At 48.8% G+C, this 25,342-nt stretch overlaps 1 protein-coding gene across 3 annotated transcripts in view; it reads right to left on the bottom strand.

Moving 5' to 3' along the window:
• Positions 1-25,342, bottom strand: part of FGF12 (fibroblast growth factor 12) — a 231,185-nt gene that overhangs the window by 35,826 nt on the left and 170,017 nt on the right. For all 3 annotated transcript variants that reach the window (XM_028731820.2, XM_028731819.2, XM_028731818.2), the window contains one exon: positions 22,990-23,093. In XM_028731820.2, the coding sequence (XP_028587653.1) occupies positions 22,990-23,093 (104 nt within the window). The remainder of the gene's footprint in view (positions 1-22,989; positions 23,094-25,342) is intronic.

The raw sequence follows: 25,342 nt of genomic DNA, 5'->3' as shown, positions 1-25,342 counted from the left end.
ACCCAACTCTACAATTGGATTCTACGATTCTATCATTCACTTTCAAGAGTTTGAGCTGATTGGTGGGGTCTCTAATGGCCAGTGTCCTGTTCCTCTTTCCTTTTATCACCTCCTGTCTGGCGCTAGACTGAAGCAGGCGGTTGCTACTGGTGTGGATGGCAAAGAGGGGGCCAGAGATGGAAATGGAGAGCTCTGCCATCGTCAGGCACACTCCTCTGCTGCTACTGGGTGCCCAAAAGACGGCCTTAGAGGGTTTGCTGCCAGGAACACGTCCAGCTCACTGCCAGCCCCTTTCATCTGGCCTTCAGTCCCAGTTCTGAAACAGCAAACCACTTGGCTCACAGCATACGCTCCTCTCTTTGTCTCCCTTGCCCACCAGAAGAAAAAAATCCAGCTGTTTTCTCATCAAAATTAACTCAGCAACAGAACATAACTGGGACGCCTGTCTTGAGACCTTATAGAATCATAGAATTGGAGAGCTGGGGACATCCATTCCAACCCCCTGCAATGCAGGAATTTCAACTGACAGGGGACCACCCAACATCTGCTTGGAAACCTCTCATTGAATGCGAGTCCAGCACCTTCTGAGGAACTCTGCTCCATTGTTGAACGGCCCTTACTGTCAGAAGGTCCTTTCTCCTCTTTGCTTTAGGCAAAGCTCATCTCCAGACAGCACACTAGTAATCCCAGAATCAAAGAAGTGGAAGAGGGTTCCTGGGAGCCATCTAGTCCAGCCTAAGAAGTGTCAGGAGCTCGTCCTACACTCGAGTAGGACCCTGGCAGAGACACATGCCCGACTGGCATGTTCTCTCTCTCCTGGTCGATCATTCTGGAGCTTCAAAAGCTTTCTTCTGCCCGAACATCACAGCGACTGATGCCAACAGACACCAGCACACTTAGGGATCCGCAGAGTCTTCGCATCATGCGTGACAGACCTCAGCAACTCAGCATTTTGGCTAATCTACTTTATTTACATCTAAACACACACGGAGCACTGCAACGTGGCTCCCTCTCTCTCTAGCATCAGACAGCAAAGAGAAGAAGAACAAAGGACAATAGTCCCACTTCACAGTAAAACAAACATCCTGTCTCCATCACTTCCCACTCTGTGGAGTCAAAACATACACCGTCATGTGATAGACAACAATCCAATGATCAGGCCAGTGGCCCATCTAGTCCAGCATCCTGTTCTCACAGTGGCCAACCACAGTGCCCATTATGGGTAGCCTGCAAGCAGGATTCGAACACAAGAGTAACTCTCCCTTCCTGCGGTTTCCAGCAACTGGCATGTGATGCATTATGGGTTCCAGTTGTGGAGGCAGAGCATGACAACCACGGCCAGTAGCCCTTGCTAGTCCTCTCCTCCAGCTGGGTCAGTGCTTTAAATGATGTTGTTGTTTAGTCATTTAGTTGTGTCCGACTCTTCGTGACCCCCTGGACCAGAGCACGCCAGGCCCTCCTGTCTTCCACTGCCTCCCACAGTTTGGTCATACTCATGTTCGTAGCTTCGAGAACACTGTCCCACCATCTCGTCCTCTGTCATCCCCTTCTCCTTGTGCCCTCCATCTTTCCCAACATCAGGGTCTTTTCCAGGGAGTCTTCTCTTCTCATGAGGTGGCCAAAGTCTTGGAGCCTCAGCTTCAGGATCTGTCCTTCCAGGGAGCACTCAGGGCTGATTTCCTTCAGAATGGATACTTTTGATCTTCTTGCAGTCCATGGGACTCTCAAGAGTCTCTTCCAGCACCATAATTCAAAAGCATCCTTTCTTCGGTGATCAGCCTTCTTCATGGTCCAGCTCTCATTTCCATACATCACTACTGGGAAAACCATAGCTTTAACTATATGGACCTTTGTTGGCAAGGTGATGTCTCTGCTTTTTAAGATGCTGTAGCTTTAAATGTAGCCAGACGCAAAACAATCTCTTCCGTTACCTTCCTCCCCCCCCATTTTCTGTGGAACTAACAGGGCCACGAAAGCTCAGATCCAACTTGGGTGCAATTACCGGATCAACTGATGGACAGCTCTGTTAACTCCGCATTGTGCTGACACACACAGAGAGAGGTCTCCATTTCTTACAAGCCCAAACAACCTCTAATAGCATCCTTTGCGAGGGGCTGTTCATCCTCGTCCAGCTCAAGGGGCAGCCAAGGAAGCTTATTGAGTTGCTACGGGCAGAAAATGTCCAGAGAGACGCATTTCGCCTCTTCATTTATTCAACGCAAGGGAAAGGACGGGTGAAATCAGTCCCTTTCCTCCCAACATCTTCTTCTTGCTGATTCCACAGTTACCCACTCAAAGAGACATTTGTTGGCTTTGATGGCCCCCAGCGTCCAAAGGCCCTCCCTGAAACACAACCATCTCTGCAAAAAAAGCCCTTCCTGTTTCCCTATCATGGGGTGCATTATGTCTTTCCAATACAGTGCTACCTTGGGTTAAGTACTTAATTCGTTCCGGAGGTCCGTTCTTAACCTGAAACTGTTCTTAACCTGAAGCAGCACTTTAGCATGTAATGGTATAAAAGAATATGAAAAAAAAATGTTTTTCTATAAGTAAAAATTTAATATCAAAATAATTTAAGATTAAAGATCAAGGTAAAATAAAGAGGGAAAGAAACTGCTGAACTAATAAACTGAATTGGAATACAAAAAAGGGAGGTATGAGGAGGTCCGAGAAACAAGTAAATGAAAGATAAACGATGAAAAGATTGATTGTTTTTAACTATTTTTATTTTGTATTTTGTATTTTTTCTTTTTCATTTTGTAATGCTGTAAAAACCTTAATAAAAATTTATTTTAAAAAAATATGAAGCACCACTTTAGCTAATGTGGCCTCCTGCTGCTGCTGCTGCGCCGCCGGAGCACGATTTCTGTTCTTATCCTGAAGCAAAGTTCTTAACCCGAGGTACTATTTTTGGGTTAGTGGACTCTGTAACCTGAAGCGTATGTAACCCAAGATACCACTGCAACCACAGCAAACAGGATAGGATGGTGAAAAAGGGGTCGAGGGTTTAATATCTCGGCAGGGATCCTCGCTTGCGCTTTTATTTTACTTTACAGTGGTACCTTGGTTTACAACCATAATCCGTTCTGGAGGTCCGTTTGTAAACCAAAACAGGTTGTAACCCAAGGCGCGCTTTCACCAATGGGACCTCCAAAAACTTTTTGTTCGTGATCCCCCCAAAATGGGTTGTGATCCCAAAAAAGGTTGCAAACCAGGACACGCACTTCCGGGTTTGACGTCTTTGTAATCCAAAATGTATGCAAACCAAAACATATGCAAACCAAGGTACCACTGTATTTTATTAACTGAGCCAACCCATCCATTTTTCCATTTTTGGAGAGCCCAGCAGATTCTCAGAAGCTTCCCAAGGATTCCTCAAGGAGGCTATTATCCCCACTTGGTCATGCAGCTCCCCTTGGGGGTAGGTCTCTGCTTCCTCACAAACCGGCCTCCCTCGAAGGGTTGTTGTGCAGATTAGATGAGGACTAGGCACTGGGAGACAAGGGTTCAAAATTCCCGACTCAGCCATGAAGCTCACCAATGTGCTTGGAGGCCAGTCGCTGCCTTCTCTCAGCCCAACCTACCTACCTCACAGGGTTGTTGTTGCAGGGATTGAGAAGGGGCAGAACCACGTGCGCCACCTTAAGCTGCTGGGAGGAAAAGCTGGGATTTAACAGCAATAAATAAAATAATAATTTGTTGTTGTTGTTGTTGCTTAGTTGTTTAGTTGTGTCCAACTCTTCGTGACCCCCTGGACCAGAGCACGCCAGGCACTCCTGTCTTCCACTGCCTCCCTCATGCTGGTAGCTTCGAGGACACTGTCCCACCATCTGGTCCTCTGTCGTCCCCTTCTCCTTGTGCCCTCCATCTTTCCCAACATCAGGGTCTTTTCCAGGGAGTCTTCTCTTCTCATGAGGTGGCCAAAGTCTTGGAGCCTCAGCTTCAGGATCTGATTTCAGGGCTCAGCACTCAGGGCTGATTTCCTGAAGAATGGAGAGGTTTGATCTTCTTGCAGTCCATGGGACTCTCAAGAGTCTCCTCCAGCACCAGAATTCAAAAATAATAATAGCTAAGCTCGTTGTCACCGTGAACATGTGGAGCAGGGCAAGGTTGTCGTCCAGGTGAGAAGAGCTCACTATTCCCTGAAAGTATCAGGGGTAGCAACCTTGGATGCATGCTTTGAACATCTCCTCAGTCTCAGGATACAGAGCCTAATACGTCCCCTCTGGGTCTGGATTTTGCAAGCCAGACCAAGTTCTGGGGGTCCCCATCATGGCACCCCTCAGCACCCTGGTTCCCTGTGGCACCTGCCAACATTTGCTGCCTCTAATTTTTAAGTGTGGAGTTCAGGTATCCTTTGGGGGGGTTATTGTTTGCTTTTGACTGACATTTTTGGCATTTTTTTCCTTTTAGGGAGCAGATTCCGGGTATAGACTTCCAGGTATAGGGTGGTATATAAATAATAATAATAATAATAATAATAATAATAATAATAATAATAATAATATAATTCTGGGCATTGCCAGTTTTTCTTTGTTCAAAGTTTATAAGTTTATTGTTCTAGCCAAAGGCCATGACAAACTTGCAGCAATAGTATTAATAACATAATATGGAACATCCACCCACACATCTGTACCTTGGTTCTCGAACAGAATCTGTTCGGGGAGTTTGTTTGACTTCCGGAACTGTTCAAAAACCAAGTCACAGCTTCTGATTGGCTGCAGGAGTATCCTGCAGTTAATTGGAAGCTGCACCTGACGTTCGGCCTCTGAAAATCGTTCAAAAACAGGAACACTCACTTCCAGTTTTCAATTGTTTGGGAGCCAAAACATACGAGTTCCACGGCGTTCGGCAACCAAGGTACGACTGTAATATAGAAGCCAACTTCCATGATGTAAGAGAGAGGAGTTGACAGAAACACCAACAAACTCAAATCCTGCTCGATTTCAGATCAAACCTCTGAATCAACAATTTATAGTGATTAACTCATTGTTCCCGATTTCATTTTCCTGCCAGTGCACAGAGAATCATCCTGTATTACAAAGATATTATTCTCACTCAAAAGAAACTGAACCATTTATGCCAGAGAGGGATTGTCTTTGGCGAAATGAGTATCTCGCAGCGCCGACAACAGCTTCTTAGATTTCTGGATGTGTCTTTGGGCCCAAAATTGTTTTATTTATTCATTGCATTTATATCCCATGGAGCTCACAGTGGCCTATGTGGTTCACCCCCTCCTCATTTAATCCCCACAACAACAACCCGTGAAATAGGCTGGGCTGAGAGCGAGCGACTTGCCCCCAAGGTCACCCAGTGAGAGCTTCATGGCGGGGTGGGGATTTGAACCCTGGTCTCTGAGCTCCGAGTCCAATGCTCTAACCACTACACCACACTGGCTCTCCCACTACACTGACACAGGATTGGGAGGTGGGGGACTTCCTCCCCAGGTGTCAACGTGGGGAGCGGACTGGTCCTTGGTGCACAAAGAAAGAGTCAAACCAACAAAGTGACACATTGAAGACTCAAGGTTTTCACGTTGCAGGGGGCTGGGCTGGATGACCTTTGGGTTCCCCTTCCAACCCTACAATTCTGTTACTCTATATGCAGAGTCATGAAATTAAAAGACACCTGCTCCTTGGGAGAAAGGCGATGGCAAACCTAGACAGCATCTTAAAAAGCAAAGACATCACCTTGCCAACAAAGGTCCGTATAGTTCAAGCTCTGGTTTTCCCAGTAGTGATGTATGGAAGTGAGAGCTGGACCATAAAGAAGGCTGATCGCCAAAGAACTGATGCTTTTGAATTCTGGTGCTGGAGGAGACTCTTGAGAGTCCCATGGACTGCAAGAAGATCAAATGCATCCATTCTGAAGGAAATCAGCCCTGAGTGCTCACTGGAAGGACAGATCCTGAAGCTGAGGCTCCAAGACTTTGGCCACCTCAGGAGAAGAGAAGACTCCATGGGAAAGACCCTGATGTTGGGAAAGATGGAGGGCACAAGGAGAAGGGGACGGCAGAGGACGAGACGGTGGGACAGTGTTCTCGAAGCTACCAGCATGAGGTTGACCAAACTGCGGGAGGCAGTGGAAGACAGGAGTGCCTGGCGTGCTCTGGTCCAGGGGGTCACGAAGAGTCACGAAGAGTCGGACATGACTAAACGACTCAACAGCAACAACAATATGCAGAGTACAACCCTGATGCTGCAAAACCAGGACATTTGTTGAGGCTTTGCTGGTCTACCGGGATGTGTTTAGTTTGTCCAATCACAGGTTTTACAGGGCTGATTTTAGCACATCTTTTCCTTAAAAAAAACCACCTTAAAGTGCACTAATACTGGAAACTTTTAAGATGCACGGTTCTGCCAGTTTTAAGGCAGAACACGATGTTTAAGTGCAGGGTTATTCAAGATTCCTTCAGGGGCTTTAAAAATTAATAGCTCTTTACCTCTCCGAGATAAAACAAAATAGTAAGCAGCTTGGTAAAAATAAATAAATGCGATTCTCAAAGGGTTTCTTCGCACACAACCACAAACGCAACACTCAGCCCCACACACTTCCGGATGTTTGCCTGGACTGGAGGTGCAAATGGGAAGATCAGGTTTCCCAGCTGCACAACAAATCAGAAACATGATCCACTGGGTCGAACTCAGATAAGCCCTGTAAATTAATGGACCTAAGTTAGTCACATCCATTAATTTCATGGAATCGTGGAGTTGGAAGGGACTCTTGAGGGTCATCTAGTCCAACCCCCAAGGTTTGCTAAGACCAGAAGGCAGCTTCAAGCCAAGGAGGTCCAGCATTCTGTTCCCACAGAGCCCAACCAGTTACTGTTATGTACTGAAGTTCTCACCCTGGGCCAGCAGGGGGATACTGTAGATAGTTATGCAAATGAAGGATCGAAAGTGACGTTCAGTGATTGTATAGTTTGTATGCAAATGAAGGATCGAAAGTGACGTTCAGTGATTGGATAGTTTGTATGCAAATGAAGGATCGAAAGTGACGTTCAGTGATTGGATAGTTTTAGAAAGCTGTCACAGTAACAAGGTACTGGAGCTCTATATAAGCAGGCTGACTGAGCCCTTCAGCTCAGTTCAGTTCTGGCCTCAGAATAAAGAAGAGCTGTTTGAAGAATCGCTGTGTCGTCTGATATGTTCGCCCACAACTTAACAGATACCCCAAAAGGAAACCTACGAGCAGAATTCGAACACAAGGGCAATGCTCTTTCCTCTTGTGGTTTCCAGCAGCTGGCATTCAGGAGCGTCGCTGCCTTTAACTCTGGCAGAACAGAGCCATCCTGGCCAGGAGCCCTCAACAGCCCTCTCCTCCTCCATGAATTTGTCTAATCCTCTTTTCAAACCATCCAGTTGGTGGCAATCCCTGCTTCCTGTGGCAGGGAGTTCCACAGTCCCATGGTTTAACTATGTGCTGTACAAATCCAGCACTGACACACAACTGAAAGGACATCCAAATCCTGCAGCTGGATAACTTGAACTCTCCATCCTTTTGTGGCAGGTGGTGTGGGAGGAAGATTGATGCTCAGCCCATGAAGAGGCAAGTAATTACCAAGGCCGTATAATATATTTTACAATTAAAAGGTCCACTTGCCGAAGGCTGATTAGAACTTGTTACTCCAAGCACCTGATTGATGGCGGCTGCCGGAAAATGAAGCCGGCGATCATATAATACACAGAAAAATGGCGTTCGGGTCCCGGGGAGGGATCCGCGTTGACCTGACTGGCCGGCCAGTCTCAGAGCCAAGGTGACCAGATGCAAGAGGAAGCCAGGCCTTGCGCCTTTTGCAACTGGGCACAGTCATTCATGAGCAGAGTCAGGGCTCTGCAGAGCGGCAGGCGGCTCCGGGTTCAAACCCAGTTAGAGCAGGGGTGGGGGAACTCTAGTCCGTGTGCCAGACTTGGTCCATCAGGTCTCCCCATTAGACCTATGAGGCCATTTCCGCCAGGAGCCAGAGATTCTTAGTTGTGATTCCTTCATTTCAGCAGTGGTGGGGTGCACTAGATGGCCTTTGGAGTCCCCTTCAACTCTATGATTCTGTGAGCTCCGAAGGTGGTGGATTCTCCTTCCTTGGAGGTTTTTCAACCAAGGTTAGATGGCCACCTGCCAGGGGATTCTTTCACTGTGGTTCCTGCATTGCAGGGGATTGGACTAGATGACTCTTGGAGGTCCCTTCCAATTCTACAGTTCCATGATTTTATGAAGGCAAGGTGCTGTATGTGGTTCTCCCAATTATTATTATTATTATTATTATTATTATTATTATTATTATTATTATTAATACCCTGCCCTTCCCAGTTCAGAAATTTAAAACACTTAATTAAGGCAACAAAAAACAGCATAAAATACAGTATAAAATGTGAATAACAATAAATTCAGAATTCAAAAATCAATTTAGGGAGAAAATCCATCCAATAAACATTAGATGATCACCAGGGCTAGCTGGCTAAATTAGTTCTATTTGGGCCAGCGAGGAGACCAGGGGAGAATTAGCTGTGGGATCCCAGAGCAGGTAATCTTCATAAAAAGGGAAGGAAGAGGAATAGAAGATCAGGCTAAGTTCAAATTAAAGGCCAGGCGGAATAGCTCTGTCTTACAGGCTGGGCGAAAGGAGGTTAAATCCTGCAGGGCCCTGGTCTCCTGGCAGTGGCGTAGCGTGGGTTGTCAGCAGCCGGGGCAAGGCAAGTAATTTGCGCCCCCTAACCCGTGGATTTGCGCCCCCTAACCCATGGATTTGTGCCCCCTAACCTGTGGATTTGCCCTAACCCCAGATGTTGCGCCCGGTGCGGCCGGCCCCCCCTGCACCCCCCACGCTACGCCACTGTCTCCTGGGACAGAGCATTCCACCAGGTTGGAGCCATCACTGAGAAGGCCCTGGCCCTGGGGGAGGATAGTCTGACTTCCTTAGGGCCCGGGACCTCTAAACTTTGGTTATTCATGGACCTTAAGGTCCTCTGCAGGGCAGACCAGGAGAGGCGGTACCCGCACAACAACCCTGTGAGGTAGGTTGGGTGGAGAGGCAGCAACCGGCCCCCAAGGTCATTAAGTGAGCTTCGTGACCAAGTGGGGATTTGAACTCTTGTCCCTCCTGGGTCCTAGTCTATCCACTGCTGGCTCTCCATAGTTTCAAGGCTGAGAAAAATGAAGGCTTTCGTGATAGCAGCAGCCACCCAGCCCACCTTTCCTCCGTGGGCTTCAGCAGGACTGTCACTACTGGCAAAAGGAAACTCTCCCAGGAATTGTTCAGAATCCAACAGTTTTTTGTAGGAGAAGACAAACCATCTCAATGCATCTCCCATCCTTAACAGAAGCCGGCACTCCCAAAATCCGAAGCCCTGCCAGGCAGCAGTCTGACAACAGAGCGATTGCGAATGTTAGCACCCCCAAAACCACCCATTCTAGTAGGAAACACCAAAGCAAAAGTGTTTTGCAACATGAAAGGCTCCCGGTCTTGGATTTAAATCCTTCAATGTTATGACAGTTGATCTGAGCTGTTTTCTCATTTCCCCCTTCTGGTGCAGAAAACTCTTGCAATCTTTTGTTGTGACTCCAAGACTGATTATCTTTTCTGTTGAATGTTTATGTATTTCCAAATTGTGGTTCTCTGTGGTTTCCAGCAACTGTGATTCCAAAGCACTGCTGCCTCCGACTGTGGCTAGCAAACATCGCTAGCCCCCTCCTCCCTCGATTTTGTCTCCTCCTCTTTTGCAACCACACTGCTGCCTCCTGAGGGAGGGAGTTCCATCGTTTAATTTTGTGCTGCCTTGACTCTTCCCACATTCAGCTTCACTGAGTGTGGCATCACTGCAGCAAGTTAATCAATTTTGTTGAATTAATTAAACACTTTTAATTGGATTTTCAATAAACGTGCAATTAATTGTTATGCTTCTGAATTGCACTGTGTTATTATCTTCCTTGAGGGGGGGGGGGTCATGCAAGAGGCTATTCTGATTTTTTTTCCAGGGTAGAGGCAACTGGAGATGAGTTGCAGAATTTCAGAATTGGAAGGGACCCTGAGAATCATCTGGTCCAACCCCTGAAATGAAGGAATATGCAGCTGTCCCATACAAGGACTGAACCTGCAGCCCCACGCTCTAACGGAGCTTTCCATGTCGATGGAAGCAAGGGGGCAGTGACCCCTAAACATTTGGAAAGCCCCAGCACCCAAACAGCTTCACAAGCCAGTAAGCTGCCTCCCTGAGCTCGCTGGTTCTTGGATGCTCCCCAAAGCTGCTCTCCTCTCCTTCTCTTATGAAGCTGAGGCCATCTGAAGGGCCATATCGCCACATATGAACCTGCCTGGGCTCAGCGACCTTCAGGCGAGGTCCTTCTCTCCGTCCTGCCACATTCACAGACCTGATTTTCCACTGGGGGGCATCTGGTTGGCCATGGACTGTCTTGACAGAGTGGTGCATGCTCTGGTTATCTCCCGCTTAGACTACTGCAATGCACTCTACGTGGGGCTACCTTGGAAGGTGACCTGGAAACTGTTAGAATTCCTGCTCTATGACTGCAGTCATGGGATTGTTGTGTATCACATGACGGTGTATGTTTTGACTCCACAGAGTGGGAAGTGACGGAGACAGGATGTTTGTGTTCCTGTGTTCCGTGAAGTGGGACTATTGTCCTTTGTTCTTTCTCTCTTTGCTGTCTGATGCTAGAGAGAGAGGGAGCCATCTTGCAGTGCTCCGTGTGTGTTTATATGTAAATAAAGTAGATTAGCCAAAATGCGGAGTTGCTGGGCTTTGTTAAGCAGGCTGCAAAGACTCTGCAGATCCCTAAGTGTGCCGGTGTCTGTTGGCATCAGTCGCTATGATGTTCGGGCAGAAGAAAGCTTTTGAAGCTCCCGAACGAAAGACCAGGAGGGAGGGAACATGCCAGTTGGGCATGTGTCTCTGCCACGGTCCTACTCGAGAGTAGAACGAGCTCCTGACAGAAACTACAACTAATCCAGAATGCGGCAGCTATACTGGTGACTGGGAGCGGCCGCTGAGACCACATAACACCAGTCTTGAAAGACCTACATTGGCTCCCAGTACATTTCCAAGCACAATTCAAAGTGTTGGTGCTGACCTTTAAAGCCCTAAACGGCCTTGACCCAGTAGACCTGAAGGAGCGTCTCCACCCCCATTGTTCTGCCCGGACACTGAGGTCCAGCTCCGAGGGCCTTCTGGCGGTTCTCTCACTGTGAGAAGCGAAGTAACAAGGAACGAGGCAGAGGGCCTTCTTGGTGGTGGCGCCCGCCCTGTGGAATGCCCTCCCACCAGAAGTCAAGGAAACAAACAACTATCTGATTTTTAGAAGACATTTGAAGGCAACCCTGTTTAGGGAAGTTTTTAATGTTTGATCTTTTATTGTGTTTTAATATTCTGTTGGAAGCTGCCCAGAGTGGCTGGGAAAACCCAGCCAGATGGGCAGGGTATAATTAATTAATTAATTAATTAATTAATTAATTAATTAATTAATAATAGTTGTTGTTGTTGTGAGAATCTGTGAGACTCTCCTTATGTCCTTATTTTTACACCCTTAGTTCCTAATACTGAAATGAGTTTTCTTAAATTTCTGACTGAGCTTTTCCATCCCAATGGCTTTTATTTTCTCTAGTTCTTTTATGCACAAGACGCTTGCTTTCTCCTTTTTGTGTCTGCGGATATTCTGAAATTCAACGAGGAACAATCTGAATGTTTTAATGCAAAAATACAAATCTCGGAGCAGCGAGCTGTTCCTGCTTCTGGGTTCTGAAATTGCCAGGTGGGTCTCAGAGACGGCGGTTCCTGCAAATACGGGCAGAGGCAAGGACGCCCACGCACCACGATCAATAATGCATCCTGCACGGAGCCCTCAGCCCCTCAAGAAGGGAAAAGCCCCACTTTCTCAGGAGGGAGGCAGGGAAGACGCAGCAAGATTTGCCTTCTCCCTGTCACCTCTCGTTTCCATCAAGAGAGCGACTTCCACAGCCCAGAAAGCTTTTAACACGGACCAAGCATCTGGGGCAGAGCTGGAGAGAGAGGCAGTGGCGGGGGGGGGGGGGAGAGGAATAACAGACCAGGATTCAGGAAAGCCTCTCCCTATCTCTGGAGCAGCATCCCTCCAAAGCAGGGAGCAGTGCCAGCATCCTGCAATGGAGCTGGGAAGAAAGGACCCGAAAAAAAGCTCCTCTCTGCTTTGTTAATGGCAGCAATGGCTCACATCCAAGCCAGCGCACCATGCACTCATGTTGAGGAATTGATGGGTTGCTCGCATCCAAGAGAGGGTGCTTCAGTTTTGTTTTGAGAGGACAGCTCTCCTGGAAGAAATCTGCTCAGCATAAGCGCTTGGCTTTGCAGAAGACACCTTCCGCTCACCTCCCACACAGGTGAAGGAGCCCTGAGACCTCCACGTACAGGGCGGTACAGTGGTACCTCGGGTTACAGATGCTTCAGGTTACAGACGGTTTAGGTTACAGACTCCGCTAACCCAGAAATAGTACCTCGGGTTAAGAACTTTGCTTCAGGGTGAGAACAGAAATAGTGCTGTGGCGGCGCAATGGCAGCAGCAGGAGGCCCCATTAGCTAAAGTGGTGCTTCAGGTTAAGAACAGTTTCAGGTTAAGAACGGACCCCCGGAACGAATTAAGTACTTAACCCAAGGTACCACTGTATATAAATTCAATGAATGAATGAAGCCCAAGCTCTCCGTTTGTGGCAAACCGTTACCCGATGGCTCCTCAAAGGCTCCTCTTGACAAACCCTTTATTAGGTGTACATCCTAATTTGCTTTGCAAAGTTTAGGTGGTGAATTGTAGAACTGCAGATTTCGAAGGGACCCTCAAGGGTCATCTAGCCCAACCCCCTGAAATGCCAGGATCTCAGCTGAAGAAAACCCAGTGGAGTCCATTCCACTGTGCCTAAGACTGTCTCTGCTCTTGGCTGAGCTGAGCAATTTTTCTTCTTTAGTAAATTCACATGCCGCCTTTCACCCACAAATCACAGGGCTGTTCTGATTTGTAACAGAGGCTCTGTTACGCTTCGGGAGAGGGAGCACGTTAATCCACTTGAGCCCATCACTCGAACCCTCAGCCTGACCTACCTCACAGGGTTGTCGTGAGGATAAAAAGGGGAGGGAGGCCAAGCCCACCACCTTGACCTCCTTAGATGAAAGGCGGGGTATAAATCAATCAACTGAATAAATGATAAACCTGAGTAGTAGTTGTTATTTACTGCTCTTTATACCCCACCATGGGATGCGGGTGGCGCTGTGGGTTAAACCACAGAGCCTAGGACTTGCCGATCAGAAGGTCGGTGGTTCGAATCCCCATGACAGGGTGAGCTCCCGTTGCTCGGTCCCAGCTCCTGCCCACCTAGCAGTTCGAAAGCACGTCAAAGTGCAAGTACAGTGGTAGCTCGGGTTAAGAACTTAATTCCTTCTGGAGGTCCATTCTTAACCTGAAACTGTTCTTAACCTGAAGCACCACTTTAGGTAATGGGGCCTCCTGCTGCTACCGCTGCATGATTTCTGTTCTCATCCTGAAGCAAAGTTCTTAACCCGAGGTACTATTTCTGGGTTAGCAGAGTCTGCAACCTAAAGTGTCTGTAACCTGAGGTACCACTGTAGATAAATAGGTACTGCTCTGGTGGGAAGGTAAACGGCGTTTCCGTGTGCTGCTCTGGTTCGTCAGAAGCGGCTTAGTCATACTGGCCACATGACCTAGAAGCTGTATGCCTGCTCCCTCGGCCAATAAAGCGAGATGAGCACGCAACCCCCAAGTCGGCCACGACTGGACCTAATGGTCAGGGGTCCCTTTACCTTTATACCCCACCATTTCCCCCCACTGAGGAGCTCAAGGTGTCCTGTACATGGTTCTCACCCTCCTCATTTGACCCCCTCAACAACAACCCTGTGAGGTAGGCTGAGAGAGGCAGTGAATGGTCACCCAGTGGAGGGAGCTGAACCCTGGTCTCCCCCAAATCCTAGTCCAGTACTCTAACCATTACACCATTCTCTCTCTTTCTCTCTCCATCTACACCAGGGGTCAGCAAACTTTTTCAGCAGGGGGCCAGTCCACTATCCCTCAGACCTTGTGGGGAGCCGGACAATATTTTGAAAAATGATTGGGCCGGATGCATTTGATTTCCTCCCACGATACTGTGACCCTCCAGAGCTGCCCTGGTTCGCTTGTCACACACAGCTACCCCTCCCAGGTCTCCCTGCTTTCCAAAACTTCCCTGAAGCCATCACACTTTGCAAAGGCTGGTCATATATCAGCCATGTGCTTTAAGGAAAGAGAAGAAGAAAAACATCTCCCATTGCAAAGTCGGTGTTTACAGACGTGGCACAATTACCGCATATCATTCTGCCTCTCAAATCCCTCTCGGAATATACTGCGGATCCTGAATTGCACAGGGAAATGCCATGGCTGGCAGGCTGCTGAGTTTTATGCCCTCGACACAGACAATCACTGCGGCAATTAACATTCTGAAACAGATTTATTCCCTGCCAAGTAAACAGGAGGGGAGGAAAGGAGCCTTTGTTACCGTTCCAAGAGACTCCCATCTGTGAGCGTTGTCGACACTGCCTCCCCAAACCTTCAATAAAGAGGCCTCAAACGTAGGAAGGGTTTGCTGGATCAGGCCCTTGGAGTCCAACATCCTGTTCTCACAGTGACGCCCATGGGGAACCCACAGGCAGGATCCAAGCGGGATCTTGCAAACTAGCTCAATTCATTGGGGGGGGGGGCTGATGCAGACATCCAAGTGGCCAGCTAAGGTCCTTGCCTTACAAAGAAGCTTGTCTGACTAGTTCAGCCAAAAACCCTTTGTTAGAGTCTAACCCTCACTGGGTGCAGCACCCCAAGAATGGGAAGGGACTCAGGGGATCATTCAGACTGACCCCCCCAAAAAATAATAAGAATTCCACAACAATACTCTGACATGCAGATGCCTGAATAGAGATTCTCTCGAGTTCAGAACACAATTTGTCCTCTGATAAAAGGAAACTTTGATAAAACTGTGATACCAGGTCCAGCTTGGAAATCACCGCAAATAATAATTGGTGTCATGTCACTCTTCTGGAGTGGGAAATCGAGCGCCCCAGGATCGCTCAGGGCTTCTGTGCCGGCTTGCAAGCGCCGCAATTTCAGCAGCGAGCAACAACCGCCTCCTAATGGGAATCCCAGAGTTCTAGGACACCAGAGACATGTCAATTCCCCATAATATGGGCAGGCCTGAGGTGGGAAGAAGGAATCCATGGCTTTGCTTTCTACCCAATTTATCTTGCTGGCGTCCCTGCCAAGAACAGGATTCAGCAATTACCCACTTGCTCAGAGCAGAGCATCTGTTTCAGCGGCTCCGCATCTTCCAGCTACATCTAGATCTCCCTGGCACTAATCCAGCCTCCCCCAGCCTGGTGCTTTCCAGACGTTTCGGACTAAGGTTCCCATCTGCCCCAATCGGCCACAGTGGCGTTGGCTGCGGATGATTGAAGATGCAGTCCAAAATATCTGGAGGGCACCTGACTGGAGAAGGCCACTACAATTCCAAACCCCAAAGGCTCTCTGGGCATCGAGGAAAAAAGGAAAAAGGGAAGAGCCATCTGCAGTTCTTCAGTGCCAATCCGAATCTGCATCATGTTGCACATTGGAGGCCCAGTGAACAGGCAGGATGTATTTTTTTCAGTGCAAACACAGATACACATCCCTACTAGGGTCTAAGGTCCGTATAAGCCATGGTTTTCCCAGTAGTGATGTATGGAAGTGAGAGCTGGACCATAAAGAAGGCTGATCACCAAAGAATGGTTGCTTTTGAATTCTGGTGCTGGAGGAGACTCTTGAGAGTCCCATGGACTGGAATAAGATCAAACCTCTCCATTCTGAAGGAAATCAGCCCTGAGTGCTCACTGGAAGGACAGATCCTGAAGCTGAGGCTCCAAGACTTTGGCCACCTCCTGAGAAGAGAAGACTCCCTGGAAAAGACCCTGATGTTGGGAAAGATTGAGGGCACAAGGAGAAGGGGACGACAGAGGACGAGATGGTTGGACAGTGTTCTTGAAGCTACCGGCATGCGTTTGACCAAACTGCGGGAGGCAGTGGAAGACAGGAGGGCCTGGCGTGTTCTGGTCCAGGGGGTCATGAAGAGGCGGACACGACTAAACGACTCAAGTCACAAGAATGGAGATTCTGACTAAACACCAGGAAGAACCTTCTGGCTGTGAGAGCCGTTCAGCAGTGGGACAGATTCCCTCACAAGGTGGTGGCCTCTCCTTCCTTGGAAGTTTTTCAGTAGAGGTTGGGTGGCCACCTTTCAGGAAGGCTTTAGCTGTGATTCCTGCATTGCAGGGGGTTGGACTGGAGGGCCTTGGGGGGTCCCTTCCCCACACGACAATCCTATGATATAGCACCCTGTCAGTGCTAAGCCCCAGGAGCTCACCAAGCTCACTAACATCGCATCTACTGCCCAATTCCAAGCAAGGACCTTGAACCAACAGAGATGAAATTGGACCAGGTGGAGAGGCAGCAATGATTTAATTCCAACACAGCTGGGAGAGGGGGGAGTCCTCCGCCAAGACACGGGGAGGGGGCCACTCCTGGCTGCTTATTATCTTGCAAAGTGATGGAGCAGAATAAAGAGGCCAAGCTGAGACAGGAAATTAAAATGATCCTAAGGGGACGCGGGTCGCGCTGAGGTTTTACCGATCGCATGGTCGGCGGTTTGAATCCCTGCGGCAGGGTGAGCTCCCGTCTTTCGGTCCCAGCTCCTGCCCACCTAGCAGTTCGAAAGCACCCCTAAGTGCAAGTAGATAAATAGGTACCGCTTTATAGCGGGAAGGTAAACGGCGTTTCCATGTGCTGCGCTGGTGCTGGCTTGCCAGAACAACTTCGTCACGCTGGCCACGTGACCCGGAAGTGTCTCCGGACAGCGCTGGCCCCCGGCCTCTTAAGTGAGATGGGCACACAACCCTAGAGTCGGACATGACTGGCCCGTACAGGCAGGGGTACCTTTACCTTTACTAAAGGGACATGAGCTGTTTTATTTGGGGGGGGGGACACTGTTTAGAACAGGGGGCAGCAACCATTTTCAGCCGGGGGCTGGTCCACTGTCCCTCAGACCTTGTGGGGGGCCGGACTATATTTGGGGGGGGAAATGAACAAATTCCTATGCCCCACAAATGACCCAGAGATGCATTTTAAATAAAAGGACACATTCTACTCATGTAAAAACATGCTGATTCCCGGACCGTCTGCGGGCCAGATTGAGAAGGCGATTGGGCTGGATCCGGCCCCTTGGCCTTAGGTTGCCTACCCCTGGTTTAGAGTTTTTTAAAAATACATATTAAAAACCCTCAACAACTTTTGCATAACGATTCCTTGCCTTTATTAGCAATCAACTTTGATGTGCCACACGAAGCTGTAACTCCTGCATCCCAAACTATCAGCTGCACAGACTCCCTTCCCCGCTGCAAGGAGATGAGATTTTAAATATTGAAGACTGCACTCTTTGCTTTCCAAACCACTTCCAGTAAATAATTTAATTATCCCTTGCCTACTCAAAGGGAATGAAGAGCCAGAGTTAAGCAGAGAGGGACTTCCTTGTCAGCGGCAAAGCAGATCCGGATTTTGAAAGGAGGGGGGCGGAGGAGACCTAAATCCTGGAAAAGGCTCCGGGGTCCAGCTCTACACCCCATATAGGAAGGCAGTGGTTTCCAACCAGTGTGCCGTGGCACCCTGGGGTGCCTTGGCTGGTGGGCCCTCTTTGCTCCCCCCCTCCTCTGATGCCCTCTAGCATCTCTGCCTCCCAAAGGCTTGCACAGCTGTTTGTTGCCGCAGCCATGGCTACAAGCTGCGCAGGAAAATGGTGCCTCTGGGGCTGGTCAGGGGGTGCTTCCCAGGCCCCTGTGGGGCAGCGTGAGGAGGCACCTCTCTGTGGGGCACCTCAGAGACCAGAGGTGGCAGCAGCGGCTGCCCAGAGGACTGCCAAGGAGGGGAGAGGAGGCTGAAGGAACTCTCCACAAGGGAGGGTGTTCGAAAAGGGTGAGGGGCTGCCAGGTCTGCTGGCAAGGGGTGACCTAACTGGGCTCCTGCACCCCACAGGGGTGCCGCAGAAAGAAGGTAGTTGGTCAAGGGAGCCGTGAACCCCCTAAACTTGAAAACCTCTGTGTGGCATTTGCTCTCCTATGTGTGTGACATCATACTGGGTTCATAGGGAAAGGGTTTACTAATTGTAAAATGACTAACTAATGGGAACCCAGGGGCAGAGTTAACGGTGTATAAGTTTAAGCACACAGGTTTTTAGAGAGTTAGAATTAGGGTTGTTGAGGAGACAGTCTGGAGTTAGAAGAGACCAAGAAGATAAGTCTGTGGATTGGGCTAGTCTGGTGTGAGAGAGGGAGAGAATTTGTTAAGAGGAGGCAGTCAAACAGTTGAGATAATCAGTCAGAAAGTATTAGGAAGGTATAGGCTGGTAAAGAAACTAAAGTTAAGATACTGACAGGAATATTATCTGATACACCATGTTGTTGTTTAGTCGTGTCCGACTCATCGTGACCCCCTGGACCAGAACACGCCAGGCCCTCCTGTCTTCCACTGCCTCCCGCAGTTTGGTCAAACTCATGCTGGTAGCTTCGAGAACACTGTCCCACCATCTCGTCCTCTGTCGTCCCCTTCTCCTTGTGCCCTCCATCTTTCCCAACATCAGGGTCTTTTCCAGGGAGTCTTCTCTTCTCAGGAGGTGGCCAAAGTCTTGGAGCCTCAGCTTCAGGATCTGTCCTTCCAGTGAGCACTCAGGGCTGATTTCCTTCAGAATGGAGAGGTTTGATCTTCTTGCAGTCCATGGGACTCTCAAGAGTCTCCTCCAGCACCATAAACTTGTTAATTTTTGTAAAATAAACTTTTTTTGTTTGTTCACTTTTAACAACTGACTGGACTCAGTGTTTTACCCAAGAGTAACTGGTTGGTGGCAGTGGGGAAGTGAGCAGAGTGGTGGCACAGGGATCAATAGACCGGTAAACGTCCGGGGACCCTGCATGATCTCCACACTCTGTAGTAAGGAGAAACTGGAGGATGAACAGGGGAAGGCAGTTGGGACAAGGAGGGGGTCTGAAAACCACAGGGAGGGGTTAAAAGAGCCACATGTGTTTCATCTGGAGAGGAGAACATCCTTCACTCAGCACATAACTAAGTTATGAAACTAGCTCCTACAAGAGGCAGTGAGGTCCACCATGTTGGGTGGTTTTCATAGACAATTGGACAAATCCATGGAGGGGGTAGAGAGAATGATCAGTGGCTCCCAGCCAGGATGGCTCTGTTCTGCCCGCCCCAGTGGGAGGAAGCAATGCCCCTGAATACCAGCTGCTGGAAACGACAGGAAAGGAGATGGTTCTGCTGCTCAAATCCTGCTTGGTGGTTTCCCAAAAGAGGCATCTGGTTGGCCACTGTGGGAACAGGATGTTGGACATGATGGTCCACTTCTGATGTGCGTCAGAGAAGATTTAAGACATGGGTGGGCACCCTAAGGCCTTTCTGTGTATAAGGCTTACATCCAGCAGGATGGGCAGTTAAATAAGTGTATGCCAGGGGACTGTGCCCACGCATGGTGATGGATGCCCCACAATGCAAAACGATGGAGCCAGGATCTTTCCCAGCTGCATTTTGCGCCTCATATGCAGGACGGGACGAAAGGCACACCTTAATGACGGCTTTTAATGAGGCAGCAGTCAAGCGGAATAAAGTCAAGCATGAACACACCGCTAGCAAACTACCGGTCCTATTTAATAAATCAGCAAGGATCAATTATTTATTTTAAATGAGTCCCCTGGCAGTTAACCTCTCTCTGCCCTTCCACACCATTTTAAAAAGCAATTGTGCTGGAATCCGTCAAACAGGAAGATTTAAAGCCCCTCCTCGCTCCAATTTCCCACCTTGCAACGCCTGCCCCTTGCCATCCCACCACCTTCCCCACATTGAGCATCGGATCTGGGTAGATTTTGGCACAAGACAAAGCCTTCTTCCATCAGTCCATCCAGACACAGAGAACCCCATGCTGGATGCATCACACGTTGCAAAAATAAGATTTATACCAAGTGGATTCCCGCCCCCATCAACTCATCCCCCCAGTGCCCACTACCCTATAAAAAGCATCATTCAGAACAGTGGTCTGCGTGGCCCACTAAAGAAGAACAGAACACAAAGAATTCAGAACAGGAACAGTTAATTACACGTTTATTCAAAGCCAGTTAAAACTATTAAACCAAGGGCTGGTGAACGTGGTCTGGCCTGGCGATGCCAGCTTTTCAAAGCCTGAGAGTTATTTGCGCCCCCAGCGACTCCCTGCTGACTCTTAGCACCCCACTAAGAATCCCACCCACTTTGGAACCCACTGGTTTGCACAATAAATGTTCACAGTGTGGTGTAGTGGTTAAGAGTGGTGGACTCCTAATCTGGGGAACCGGGTTCGCGTCTCCGCTCCTCCACATGCAGCTGCTGGGTGACCTTGGGCCAGTCACACTTCTCTGAAGTCTCTCAGCCCCACTCACCTCACAGAGTGTTTGTTGTGGGGGAGGAAGGGAAAGGAGAATGTGAGCCGCTTTGAGACTCCTTAAAGGGAGTGAAAGGCGGGATATCAAATCCAAACTCTTCTTCTTCTTCTTCTTCTTCTTCTTCTCACAAGTCGCTTTCAGTGCGGGGCAGAGCGAGATGAAAGAGTAGACAAACACCCCCGTGGCACTCATTAAAAACAGATCTCGTTTCACTGGGGATTTTGCTTTTTCTGTGCTCGCACTACTGAACTGAAGGGGGGACCCTTCCTGCTCCAAGCCCGTCTCCCACATTGGGTGGCACTTGCAGAACCCCCACCTGAGGTGCCCACTTCCTATTGCTTTCTGGAAAGGACCAGCTCCGATTGTTCTGATCCCTGGACAGAACTCCTCTGGATTATAATCAATCTATATGCTAATTCAAGGTGGCTCCTCTGCGTACAGAATACGGCCCGGCCACAAATGCATCCGGGGACCATGATCTGTCACTGAGACATCATCTTCTGCAAGAGTCGGGCCAGGCCTTGGGGTTCAAGCCCAGGGAACGAGGTCTGGGCAACTGCCAGGCGGCTTCTGCCAGGGTTCCCCTGGAGCTGTGACATAAGGCTGGCAGGACCTTTTGCTCAACTCTCAGCTCTTTATCTCATATACAACATTGCCTCTGCCTTCCCTTTTGTGCTTAGGTCAGGTGGAAAAGTGTCACCTCCTTCTCTGCCAGGGGCAGCTGGGGAAAAACAGTCAGCAGAGCTTGGTGCCCATGCGGACAGAGCCCAATAATTCCAATGTTTTTCGGTTACCAGGTCAAGAACGAGACAGACCTCAAGATCTGAGAACTAGGGGGAGCCCCTGATGATGTCATGGGAGTGGGCGGTGATGAGGTCACAGGGGTGGGCCCTGCAGATGGAGGTTAAATGGGACAACAAAGCAGAGGACAGCAAACGTACCCACACCCCAAGTGTCTATGCTATAATTTGATCTGGAGACGGAGGTTAATTGGGAGAGGGGAGTGCCTTTGCTAGAATTTGCAGCCAGCTCCTGTTGGGCTGAAGCTTGCATGGTACTCCATGCATGGTAATAATCATAACCACCATCATTATTCAAGCCCTCCATCTACCAGGCAAACTGGGACACCAGCTCAGACCTGGGGGGCTGACAACCCTACTGAGTTATTCAAGGTCAACACTGAGACGAAGGAAGAGGATACAGACAGGCAGCACTCCCCTGCCCCCCCCCCCCCAGATTGGTTGTAAGGAAGAAGGCAGGCAGATGCTGGCATGACAAGGGGAGGCCAAGGTTGGTGGGGCAGAGCCACCTTTGTCCTAACCGACTGGCCTCCACTGCAAACCGCTCTACGTGTTTTCAGCAAGAAGACCCAGGGAAAGGCAGCCCTGGCCAGCACCTGCGACATCACCGACACACCTTCCCCCTACCCCAGGCAGCTTTGTGATACAGTATATAGTATGCCTTTAACATATATGAGCTTGTTTAATTTCTTTTTTTAAGGCAGAGAGCCCAGGTGAAGCCCATGTTCACACCATAGGAGGCGAAAAAATCTCCTGTATTAAAAATGTTGTGTCTGCCTTTGCCCTGCCCAGTGCCGGATTTACATATAATCTAAACAAGCTATGGCTTAGGCCCCCAAAAAAATTAAAGGGAAAAAACTGGATGTAGATTTCCAAAATATAAGATAAAAATAAAATAAACTAAAACCTACATGCAGCAGCAGTGTTTTGTGTTCTGTAGGCTCCTATGATGTAAGTCATGGGCCCCGCCTGCTCACCTGCTCCCTCAAATATCACTGGTTTGCTCATTTGTGTATATAGGATGAGGGGACGTGGGTGGCGCTGTGGGTTAAACCACAGAGCCTAGGACTTGCCGATCAGAAGGTCGGCGGTTCGAATTCCCGCAACGGGGTGAGCTCCCGTTGCTCAGTCGCTACTCCTGCCAACCTAGCAGTTCGAAAGCACGTCAAAGTGCGAGTAGATAAATAGGTACCTTCTGGCGGGAAGGTAAACGGTGTTTCCGTGCGCTGCTCTGGTTCGCCAGAAGCAGCTTAGTCCTGCTGGCCACATGACCCGGAAGCTGTACGCCGTCTCCCTCGGCCAGTAAAGCGAAATGAGCAACGCAATCCCAGAGTCATCCACGACTGGACCTAACGGTCAGGGGTCCCTTTACCTTTATATATAGGGTGCCTACATTCTGCATGGACTGGTTGCAGGGCAACATGCGGAAATGGCTTTAGATACCTATGAGGTCCATCAATTACCATATAGCATATATTCAACACAAAAAACAGGGACAATTTGTTGTTGACCAAGGACAGCTGGACATAGAAAGGGCCCCATTACCTTCAGGAGCTTAGGGCCTCATCAAACCTCAATCCGGCCCTGCCCCTGCCCACGAATGCTCAACAAAAACACCCTGGTCCGATCCCACCAGCCCCAGAGACAAGGTCCAAGCCACGCTGTGAACTTACTGAGCTGTAGAGATAGCCCTCGGCGTTCATGGCCACGTAAAGGCCTGCCTTCACCCCCTGAATCGCCACCACGCGAAGACCCACGGGGATTAGATTGAAGAGAGCTGGAGGATGGAAGGAAGGAGAGAGAGGGGGGAAATTAGCTTAAATTGCTAGGAGGAGCAAGAGAAGGAGAAAGCCATTGAGTCCAGCACTCCAGTCCAAGACATCTCAGGCTCCCTGCGCCCACCTCCCTATCAGCCTCTGTCAACCTGGCGCCCTCCAGATGTTTTGGACTTTTGCTGGACTTCCAACAGCATATAACCTTTATGAAATAAAGAAAGAAATGCAATCTTTATCCCAATTGGTTTCTGCCTTGGATTCGTCCTGATGTTTTATATATGCGTTGTCATTGTTTTAAATCAGTGGTACTTTTTGGGGCCACTGCCTCCCCCCCAGCTTCCATCAACGCACCTGCAAGGCCCTCTAGCCTACAAAAAGCATTGTTCAGAATAGCGATCTGCACAACCCGCTAAGGAAGATAATAACACCCTAAAATTCATAACAGTAACAATGAATTGCACCTTTATCCAAACTCCAGTTGAAACTATTTAGTTTAATTTAGTCAACAAAACTGATGAACCAGAGGCAGCTTTTCAAAGTCTGATAGGCATCTATACCTCCTCCTCCTTCTCTGGTGATCCCTCGTAGCAGAGTAAGATCGTCTTCCATAAACATGGCTTTAACAATGAGTCCGTAAGTGACGGTGGAGGCCAATTCTGGATCCACATGTCCTTCCACAGTGGGGATATTGGTTTCTGGGTGGGAGTTGATCACGGTGTGGATTTGCCAAGCGTGCCTTCCTCTTAGCACATGTCTCCCTTGCGTCCTGAGTTCGAGAGCCTTCAAAGTCCATGACACCTTTGGTCAAGGCTGTTCTCCAACTGGAGCGCTCGCAGGCCAGTGTTTCCCAGTTGTCGGTATTTATACTACATTTCTTTAGCTTTGCCTTGAGAGAGTTTTTAAACCTCTTTTGTTGACCACCAGCATTATGCTTTCCATTTTTCATGTTCATAATAGAGTAGTTGCTTTGGAAGACGATCATCAGGCATCCGCACAACATGACCAGTCCAATGAAGTTGATGTTGAAGAATCATTGCTTCAACACTGGTGATCTTTGCTCCTTCCAGGACACTGGCATTAGTTCACCTGTCTTCACAAGTGATGTGTAAAAGTTTCAGAGACACCGTTGATGGAATCTTTTGAGGAGTTGGAGATGGCATTTAGAAGTGGTCTATACTCCCTTGCCCCTAGGGAATCCCACTGCCCCCACCCCTGAAAACCAGCTTAAGCTGCCTCTGGAGAATGGACAATGGACCATGGATAACTGAAGAATTCCAAATGCGAGGGGTGGGGGAATCTCCAATTTAAACATGTAAACTGGAACTGGTGAGTCTCATCTCTGGTTCCTCTGGGAGAGATGGGCGACCTTCCTATCTAACTCTGCCAGTCGAGGCAGAAAACTATTTCTAAACCTTTGGTGCCACATCAGTGCGTTGAAACCTTGCAATTAACAAGTCTATTTATAAGCACTTTTGACTGGGAAAAAATGGAGCACATCACTACGGATAATGAAGGTAAATGGCTGCCATCACTCATTCTCTGCAATCCATTTGTCTTGCGGTGAAGGGCTGTCTCGGAGACGACAGGGAAGAGGAAGGGTAACCCTCCTCAAGATCAACAAGGAGAACCTCGCCGTGGAATCAACTTTCTAAGCTCCCTCCAGCGATGTTATTTCTCCCTTTCCAAATCAGGGCCTGAAAACTTTCTTCATTTATTCATTCATACAACTTATACACCACTCTATGCACAGAGGTCTCAGGGCGGTTCACAACAAGACCACAACATATAAAGTCAAACCAAAAGTAATAACCCAAAAACATCCCCCCCCCAAAAAAAACCCCACTTTCTAAAAGGGTGTTGGATGTCAGGAAGGTCAACCAAAGGCCTGGTTAAAAAGGAATGTTTTGCCTAGCACCTAAAGGTGTATAATGAAGGCGCCAGGTGAACTTCCCTGGGGAGAGCATTCCACAGACGGGGAGCCACTGCAGAGAAGGCCCTGTTCTCGTGTTGCCACCCTCCAAACCTCTCCAGGAAGGGCATCAGAAGATGATCTCAGGGTAGGTTCATATGGGGAGGGGTGGTGCTTGAGGTATTGTGGTACTGAGCCATTTAAGGCTATATAGGTCAAAAGCAGCATTTGAGCCCGAAAACTGATTGGTAGTCAGTGCAGTCGGACCAGGATCAGTGTAAGATGCTCAAACCGTCTTGCTCCCGAAAGCAACCTGGCCGCTGAATTCTGCACCAGCTGAAG

Source organism: Podarcis muralis, chromosome 6 (assembly GCF_964188315.1).
Source record: "Podarcis muralis chromosome 6, rPodMur119.hap1.1, whole genome shotgun sequence".
Taxonomy (NCBI): Eukaryota; Metazoa; Chordata; class Lepidosauria; order Squamata; family Lacertidae; genus Podarcis; species Podarcis muralis.
The sequence above is the reverse complement of the archived record's forward strand: the minus strand, read 5'-3'. Positions and strand labels throughout refer to the sequence as shown.